Source organism: Cannabis sativa, chromosome 9 (assembly GCF_029168945.1).
Source record: "Cannabis sativa cultivar Pink pepper isolate KNU-18-1 chromosome 9, ASM2916894v1, whole genome shotgun sequence".
NCBI lineage: Eukaryota > Viridiplantae > Streptophyta > Magnoliopsida > Rosales > Cannabaceae > Cannabis > Cannabis sativa.
Window position 1 is genome coordinate 44642325 of NC_083609.1, and position 9904 is coordinate 44652228.

Below are 9904 nucleotides of genomic sequence, written 5' to 3' on the forward strand. Positions count from 1 at the left end.
GAAGAACTTTGGTCGCTTTGCAAGATCTATATCTACTATACCATCTAATAAAACAATAAGTTGCTACAACTGATAAATTTTCGTCTAAATTCAAAGTCAAAATAGCAGAAGATCTAAACATGGGGACAGTATACGAAATAAACACACCCACATTAATTCCTTGGAACAAAACCAACTAATCAAAAATCACCCGGCATTCACTTTGCACTAAAGCTTTAAAACTGAAGAATGAAAACCGACCGAAGCATTCATTTCACCACAAACAAGCAGTGTCAAACGCACCAACAGCAATGCCCACTTTGTACACCTATAGCTAACACTGATCAGTTCTAATAAAGTTCAGCAGCTAAAATTTCATGTTTGCATAGCTTCAGCATGGTAACTATCCAGTTCTTTGTCAAGGTCATCAGCAGACTTCTCAACTGGTTTCTTCTTTCCACGAGCGCCGCCACCACCACCAATGCTACCACCACGCCCACGCCCACGGCCACCTCCACGTCCACGTCCTCCAATATTACTACCACCACCACGGCCACGACCATTCCTAAGTCCACTACGACCTCGTTGACTGGCGAATCCAGAAACACTAAAAAGCAAAAGAAAACTAGTCAGAACTGTTTAGATCGAAAAAGAAAAGGCCAGACTTAACATATCATATTATATTACTCAGACTTTAAGTCTTAATTAGTACTCTTCTAAAGCATTTGCGTCTATCCTCAAAAGTTTCCCCTGAACTAACATAAGCATCAACTAAGTTGATTCACATAGTCAAATTGTCGGGTGGGGAAAATTCAGCAATAAGATATGGTTGCTTTCAATAATAGACTTGACATCCATTGGTTCAATAAAAGACATGGTTGCAGTTGTAGATACCCCTTTGCCTCCTTCACAAATCATGACAACTGTCAAATCAAATACTACAACATTTGCAAGCTTTTTTAAACTATCCAAGAGTGAAGACTTGAAGGAAAAAAAACACTTCCTCGAATCCTCATAAAGCTACTAGGCCTAGGCAGGTAAATTTTCAACAGTCTGGCACATGACATTAACACAAGGATTTTTGAACATGATAATAAGAGATGATGAACAATGATGACAATATTAAAAGAGTTGATCTGTTGTTTACATTAATCGTTAATTTAAAATTCACAGAAGGCTCTAAAAACAGCTTTGTACAAATGGCAATTACTGATCGCAAGAAAATTAGAAACGCTCGTACTAACCACAACCCAGTTCCCATTCAGAAACATGGAATTTGTATGGTTTTACATTTTTTATATAAAGAAACAATTAGTAAATTACCTACTTTTAAATTAGACAAACACACCCAACACCTTGAGCTAGACTCGAGTGGCACAGCTAGGAATTTCCAATTATTATACGTATCTAAACCTTGAGGAATCAGATCCAAGGTCCATGTGATAGCAAGGCACAGGGCCAAGTGGCTAATAAATCAACTAACTCCTGACAACATTATGTTACTAACTTTATATTTTCTACAACAGCATATCAACAAATCTATCTATAACTCTCATTAAAAAAAATTATTGTCTACAAGGAGTACACAATAATCTAGAAAATAAACACATCCAAAAAGATCCACAGTTAATCAAGTTTTTATTATTTGTATTAGCACTCCCATCAGCTACTCTACTATATGCTACAAAATAGCTCACCATAACCCCACTTCCTTTATTTTACCTCAAACTATTACATTTACGCTATAAACTGCATTCTCTATTTTTTCCCTATATCATTTAAATATTATATGTTTTTTAATATCATTTTCTTTAAAAATTGAGGTAATAGCAAATATAGGTCATCTGATGTGCGGATGTTTTGTCCATTTTTTCACATTGATCTCTATTTTAAAGAAAATAGCACTATAGATCATCTAAAGTAAGTGCCTCAGTATATAAAAACATAAACAAAAAATGAAATAGTTACCCAGGACCACGATTAACCATAGGAGGGCCACCAGCTCGACCAGGTCCTGACCTGCATGGTAAGCAAGTGTAAACAGTAAAAAAAACTATTCAAGCAAACAACATCTTGGGATGTATACGCAAAAATAGATTCTGAATTGCAATATACATGCACAAGATATGAGCTTGCAGATAATAAAAATAATAAAAAGGAGAGAAGCATAAATGGCAGAGAAAACATGGGAAAAGAACGAAACCTAAGGACTTAATTATTGCTTCAGCTGCAATTTTCAAAAAAATATAATTTTCAAGATAAAGATCAATGTGTTACGGTGACAACTCAGCAAAACCAACTCATTCTAACAGTAAAGAAGTTGGTTAGAATTATCATTTACAGTTGTATTAACTAGTTTTACAACAGTTTGCAACTCACAGCGACAGCCCATTATTTTGAATCTATTGTGAGAAATTAGAATCATCTAGACTGTTTTATTCTCTAAACATATGTATAAGCTCTCTAAGCTTTAGAAGCTCGCTACTGAAAGCTTCTTAAATCTTCTCTCAACTTCTATCTGATATTTTTTGTTCTTCCAAAAAAGTGTTTAATCTTCCTACATGACAACGCGTAAATAAATGTATAAATACACAACTCTATATATACACAGTATACTATATTGATAAAAAAAATCATAAAAAAAAGAGAAGGAAACATAAAATGTTAGGAAATTAAACTTAAAAAAAAGACAGTACAAGTTTTATCATATTGCAACTGCAAAAAGAAAAACCCTATTGACATCAAGTTCTCCCTCTTCATTCTCCAAAACACTTCTATTTTGACCCAACTAAAACCAAAACTACTTAGTTTCAAATATTTTCTATCACTTACCTTACAGTAGAAGCAAGCATGCATGCATAAATGCTCACACCTTCACCTTCTCACCCGAAACAATTTAACTCAGATAACATTCTAGACCAAAATTCCCAAAGAAAAAAACGATGAAGAAATAAATTACGATACAATCTTTTATCATTCTGCAAAAAGTAAATCAATAAAAAATACCATCTAAAATATAAAGATATATATGGTCTTCTCTTCCGCATCACATCACAAGTAATGTGCTTATAAAACACTAATAACCATACACTACCTGAACTTCCACAGAAACATGGGCCTTCTAGATGAAAGGTCAGAAAAATATAAGTATTGTTCATCAGCAAAAGTACCTAAACTCTACAACACACTCCTTCAGAAACTCCCTATAGTTAGAATTTTCTTAACAATATGAAATTCACAAGAGCCACCATAAGCCAAGCTTGTCCACATAGAAAAGTAATGATAGACATAAGTACAGAACAGAGATAAGAATACATACGTCATAACCACAGTCCTCTTCTTCCTTCCATTTAATCCAGCAACATTCACACGAGCTAAAGGAACTTCTGAATTGAGACCCACAATCTCAAGCTTCATTGGCTTCCCATCCAGCAGTACATTATTGTAACGCTTCAATGCTGCAAAGGCATCACTTCTTCTGGTATACACCACTTCAGCTGAACCCTGTAACAAAAGGACAAACCAAGAATGATAAGAAATTTTGAGGAAAATGAAAAGTGATCCATAATCAGTCAAACAGAAAATTATGGCAGAAAACAACTACCCTGAAACAATAGCTAACATAAACTGGCTCAAATTATGCCAAAGGGCACATAAAAGTTCGAAAGGCAACTCAATGGACCATAATTTGATAGATTAATGAAGCTAAGGATATTTTATATGTACAACTCAAATATATGCAAGAAAGAATACGAAACTATTCTAGAACCAAACAAAATTTATTCTGTTTGCTTCTCATAAAATATAATGTTCAGTGTCTATCTACTAAAATGAATGTCAGATTTCAAAATATATACGAATGTCATATTTCCAAAAAAATATATATAAATGTCAGTAGTTAAAATGAGTTAATTATCTAATATCTGCTCGATATTGTGTACAGAACATGTGTCCTTTCATAATGACGTATCTTTGAAAGTTTGAAGTATTATTCAGAGGTCATAACTGAGACGGTTGGATGGCTCTTGGTTAACTGAAGGCCCACTTCTCTTCCCGGGATCATGGACTCTGGTCATGGAGAATACTTGATTTTTTTTAATCTTTTTTATCACATGAAAACTACAACTGAAGAAGACAACAGCCTTAATGAATTGTTTAAATCGAGGTAATTCTTCAGTCGTATTCTCAAGCTTTGGAATTGAGTCTAAAATATAGCAAAAGAGAATAAAGTTGCTGAATGTGACAGCTCTACATTTTTGTTGTAAAAATGCTAGAAATAACCGAAAGAAAAATTGAGAAACTTAATTCTGAAACAAAAGTTAATTTGAAGATAAATCAAATATAGGATACTATATCTTTCAAAAAAAAAAAAATATAGAATGCTATATGGCTTCACAATGACCCTGACTTTAAGGAGTTGAACCTTTCTTGTTTTATAAGGAAAATTGTCTTGTGTATTGTAGTAATAGTAACTTATGTTTCAATTCTTAATTAACAAATGATGTGCATAAGCAAATGAAATGACATATTAATGTCAAAACTAACATAGTTCACTTGAGCTATAGACATGACATAATAAAATAACATTAAATAAGAGGCAAAAACAAACTGCATTGCCATCAAAAGTTTCTCTAATTATCAACACATTAATCATCATTATGTACAAAACTTCCTGAGATGTTAATGTTAATGGACATACGTTTTAATAAGCAGGTGTTGAACATAGCACTTACACAAAACAAACAAGAAATCAACTCAGCAACAGTATCCAAAATAATCCCAATTCTTCTATAACTTTGCCATAGTTGAGTAAATTTGCATATCGAGACAAAAGTAAAATTCATATGCCTTCCATTTAACCAAAAAATCCTATTTATTTATGTATGTATTTTGAAAAGGACAAACAATCTTATTTTGAAATACAGTACAATGCCAAAGCACACAAAACTTAAAATACTCCCCCAGAAAAAGAAAAAAACTTACACTTGGGCGACCAGTTTTGTCATAATGCACTGCATATCTTTTTAAGTCCCCAATTTCAGAGAAAAGTTCCTGAGTTGCAAGTCATATTTCAAGACAATGTTACAAGAAATTCGGGTATAGAAAGCTCTTAAGACGAAAAAGTGTGGCTTGAGTTGTACCCTTATATCCTCATTGGTCACTCCATTGTCCAAGTTGGAGACATATAGTTTTGTGCCAATCTCAATGCCTGTTATTCCAGCAGCTCTGATACTATCTTCAAACAAATCATGCTGCCATGGGAAGGCCTTGGTTCTGCGGATAGACTGATGAAAGCATGGAGAAAAGAGGCCAGATAGGGAAAAGAAGAAACGTCAGCTTATAACAAGATAATTCTCCACTCCTCAAAGTGCTCAGAAAAATAACGGCACAAATGCACTGAGGACGACAGAGCTTTAGGGGATGAGATGAGACAGACATATTGAGCTTCTCCATCAATTATTTGTCCTCTTTGAATTTGAGTTTCAAATATTTGGGTTTTTAAATCATATCAGATTGTCTAGCATATCAAAAAGCATCTACAGATTTGAGCTTGCCTTGGCAATGGTGTAAGCAGATGGCTGAGCATTCACCCTGAGAGGGCCCCTACGAACTGGCCCATTCATTCTTCCAGCAGCAGCACCACCACCACCATTAAAGGACCCACGCGAACCACGTCCTCGACGGGCTCTACCTCTTTCTCTAATTCTCTCACGATTACCCTTGCTGCTCTTTATCATGTCATCAAGCGACATATCCAAAGGAGTAGTCATTGATGGGGAACAGTTACAGAAATATACACAATAAGAGATTTTTAAAAGGACCTGCAATTAAAACACAATTCACATCAGCATCTGCATCATGATGTTGAATCGCCACACATAAACAATACCAAATCACAATATTAGCATATATTTCAAAACCACTAATCAACTAATTTCAAAGAAAAACAAGAACCCAAGGAGAGAAACCAAAAATTTATGAAAAGGGAAAAAAATCAATCTCTGTAAAACCTCCACACACAAAACCCTCAAACCCGTACGCGTTAGAAAATCCAAACAATTTTTTATACATGAAAATAAACCTAATAGTAAATAGAAACCAAAATAAGATCTCATTCACAAAAGTAAAAAAAAAAAGACACGAGTCAGAGACCCAATGTTTGGGAACCAATCCTCGTCAGCAACCTCAAATCCATACCTGTGAGTGAAACAATTGTTTATCCGGGCAGTGAATGAAGCGCAGGTAGTAATTAACCGGAGTTCTACAATCGAAAAGCCTATACTCAACAAAAGGAATTTCTCCTATCGGATCAGGTTAGTGAAGGAAGTTGATAATCTATGTAGAGTAGGTACAGCTGATGAATTAGTGAGAGAAGAAACGAAAAAGAAAAGGCGAGAGAGAGAAGTTGTAGTAGGAGATTGAGAAGCTAGGGTCAGGTTGCGTGATGGAAAATGCTGAAAATCATTTGGAGACGAAACCCTAATAAATATGACTTTGGTTTTGGGTTTCCTATCATAATTGGGCTTTCCTATTGGGCTAAGTCAACACAATCACTCGGGGTCGGGGGTATTCTCAATCGGAAGTTATATTTAGAGGAAATTACACTTTATACTCACTTTTTGTTTTATATTTTAATTTTTACCTTTATTTTACTACTCTTTAATTTATACCCACTTTTATAAGTTATATTCCCATTATGTGCATTAAGAAGTCTAATTTTGATAAGTTTTGTGAGGTTATATATGGTACTTTGATTATAAAAGAGGATATTTATTAATTAAAATTATTTTAGAGTTATATTTGGTTAATGTGTAATAAAAATGGGTAGTTTTCAACTTATCCTTTATATTTATGGATAATTAAGCACTATTTCTTTAAAAAAAAAATTATACTTTTATGTTTAAAAAAATTTTATATTCTTACAGTTTTGTATAGAAACAACACAAAAATAACATGAAAATAACATTTAAATAACAACAAAAATAACATACATAATAAAAAATCAACAACAAATCAACAAAAGTACAACATAAAAAAATCGTATTTTCTGTAAATAAAATAAAAAAAAATCGTCAAAATATTTAAAATTCTGTAAAACCGTATTTTTTGTAATTTTTTTATTATTTTTGTGTATTTGGAAATAAACCCTTATATTTACACCTCTAAAAATTATAAAGTTTTTACACTACATACTGAAAATTTCAACATTTTTTTTACTGTAGGGCGGAATTTTTTTCAAAAAATAATGTGTTCAGTTATAGTTGTTCCATAGTTATTTTTTAGTTGTTCCACTATTGTTTTAAATGTTTAATTTTGTTGTTTAACGATTGTTTTATAAAAAGACAGTATTTTTGTAAAAAATTCCGTGTGAGTAAAATTGTAAACTTTTATCCAAAATTCAGTATTTTTATAAAAACCCCAAAATTATAACTACACTCCTAAATTATAATGGGGTTTTACACCACATACTTGTTGGGTTTTGTACCCTATATAAAACTCATTTCAATATAATCACATTTACTAATTAATATAAGATCAGAAATCGCTTTTATGTTACATTGTTCACATGATTATATTTAATGTATGAATTCTATTAAGTCCATAACATATATAAATATATATATATTTGTTCATGATTATAGTATCGTCAGGACAGTGGAATATAATCATGATTATATGTTCAAAAGTTTAATTCTCATGATTTGTCAATTCACTAAATTTAGACTGACATGATAATCGGCGATAAGGTATACTTACACCTTGGATAAGTGTTATGTCATTTCCAAGGCATTTGCTGTTGGGTTTTGTGTAGAGTTGTACATATATTTTCGTAAACCGCCTAAACCGAATAACCCGCCTAAACCAAACCGAAAAAACTACCAAATAAAAAACCAAAAAACCCGACAAAAAAAAACCACCCAATCTGTATATTGGGCGTGTTAAAAATAAAGTAACCCGCCCAATTAAACCGACTTAACTCGAAATAACCTGAATAACACTATCAATTTTCCATCTGTCCTCTCTTTCTCTCTTCCATATTTATGTGGGTTTCTTATTTTTGATCTAAACTGGGTTTGGATTTTCTAGAGCTTTTTTTATAGTTATTCTTGTGAAAACTAATCCATTTAATGCTTCAATTTCTCTCGGTATTCTCGCATTTGGGCACTTGTTTTAATACGACCCAACAGTTATATTCCATGCCTAATACCACTTTGCTTTGATTCATCACCACTTTCATCTTCTTCTTTACAAATTAAAATGACACCCATAAAATAAGAAGCTTCAAGATGACCTGTATTGGCAGCTTTTTCCAACAATTCTACACCGGACTTCTTTTTCTTGTGAAAATTCAAGTATTCAGTCTGTATAAATATTATATATAAAAAAAAAATTAGAAATATAATTAAAAATAAAATAAATAATTATGTGTGATATAAAAAAAAAAGTTATGTAATTATTACCACCCTAATCGATACATGGCTACTGAATTTTGATTGTTGAGGCATTTTATGAAGAGGGTAGTTGCTTCCTTGCACATGTTCACGTTGAATGGTCTGGTCTGTAGGGACTCTACAAGAATATATAGGAATGATGTTAACAATAAATTAAAGTGTGTATAACAAAGGTGAAAGAGAAACTGTAGGAAGGTTCCACAACCCAAAAAAAAAAGCTTCGCCAGTTTGGGCGGGTTAACCCGACCAAACAGCCCAAACCGTTAGTCGGTTTACATATATTTTTTTTTTAAAATGGGGCGGGTTGCACTTAAATTTTAGCAACCTGAACTTTAGATTGGGTTAGAAAATACATAGGATAAACCGCCCAAACCGACCGACGTACAGCCCTAGTTTTGTGCCCTAAATAAAACTCATTTCAATATAATCAGATTTACTAATTAATAAAGATCAGAAATCATTTTATGTTGCATGGTTCACATGATTTATTTCATGATTATGTTTAATGTATAAATTCTATTAAGTCCAGAACATATGTATTTGTTCATGATTATAATGTTGTCAGCATAGTGGAATATAATCATGATTACACGTTCAAAAGTTTAATTCCACAATTTGTCAGTTCACTGAATTTAGACTGGCATGATAATAAGCGATAGGTATACTTACACCTTGGATAAGTGTTATGTCCTTTCTAGGGCATTGGCAAAGTTTACCAGTATCGGATGTATGAAGTATACATTGGAAGGGACCGATATTGATCTTAGATAAGATATCATAAACTTACCGTTATATCTTTTTAAGTCAATATTAACGGTTGATCTTAGGTCTATGGATCTTAATCTTGACATGGTTAGGTTCGATCTCAAGAGTGTTATTTGTATTCTTTGATTTGTTAGTTAAGCCTACCTTTTGGTCTGGGTGATACGTACATTTTGGGAACATGATAGTGCATTTAAGTGGGAGCGCTAAACATAGATATGGAATCTATATCTTCTATCTGGACATAGAAGTGAAACGATGATTTCCTTCGAACTTGGTTTAAGAGAGATAAATGATTAAGATCTCATTTCAGTAATTATATTAGTTTACTGAAATATCATTTATAGGTAGCTAAGTGTTTTAAGGATAAAATACATTGAAGGGTAGAACGGTAAATTTGTCCTTATTCAGTGTAGATCATCTATAGAGGATCCTTGACTATTAGGATTGTAACAATGGATAATCATAGCGTATCTATATCGTGGTACATATAGAGCGTTCTATATAACTGAGAGTGCAATTCCAAGTTCTATAGTTGTTCAATGAGGAATTAATAAGTTAGGGAATTTACTTAGTAAATTCTAGGTCTGCTTATTGGAAGCTCGATTATATAGGCCCATGGTCCCCTCACTAGTTGACATAATATTGCTTGCAGACACAGTTAATTGATTTTAAGTAATCAATTATAATTCTAAAATTAGACTATGTCT

At 32.7% G+C, this 9904-nt stretch overlaps 1 protein-coding gene across 1 annotated transcript; it reads right to left on the reverse strand.

Annotated features, from left to right (window-relative positions):
* Window positions 1-16: 16 nt before the first annotated feature.
* Window positions 17-6523, reverse strand: LOC115699271 (THO complex subunit 4D). The gene is made up of 7 exons (XM_030626605.2): window positions 6178-6523; window positions 5535-5801; window positions 5121-5264; window positions 4963-5031; window positions 3299-3483; window positions 1948-1998; window positions 17-586 (listed from the first exon to the last, which is right to left on the reverse strand). Exons 2-7 carry the CDS (start codon window positions 5748-5750, stop codon window positions 355-357), a joined length of 897 nt encoding a protein of 298 aa, XP_030482465.1. The 5' UTR covers window positions 5751-5801; window positions 6178-6523; the 3' UTR covers window positions 17-354.
* Between the last annotated feature and the right edge of the window lie 3381 nt (window positions 6524-9904).

Bases quoted from the DNA above. Each gene is read 5' to 3' on its own strand.
- LOC115699271 (XM_030626605.2), bottom strand. From the start codon at position 5,750: ATGACTACTCCTTTGGATATGTCGCTTGATGACATGATAAAGAGCAGC. The intron at 3,484-4,962 runs GTAAGTTTTTTT...CTTTTGTTACAG, and splicing joins ACAAAACTGGTCGCCCAAGT to GGTTCAGCTGAAGTGGTGTA. The intron at 1,999-3,298 runs GTATGTATTCTT...CTTACCATGCAG, and splicing joins AAGAGGACTGTGGTTATGAC to GTCAGGACCTGGTCGAGCTG.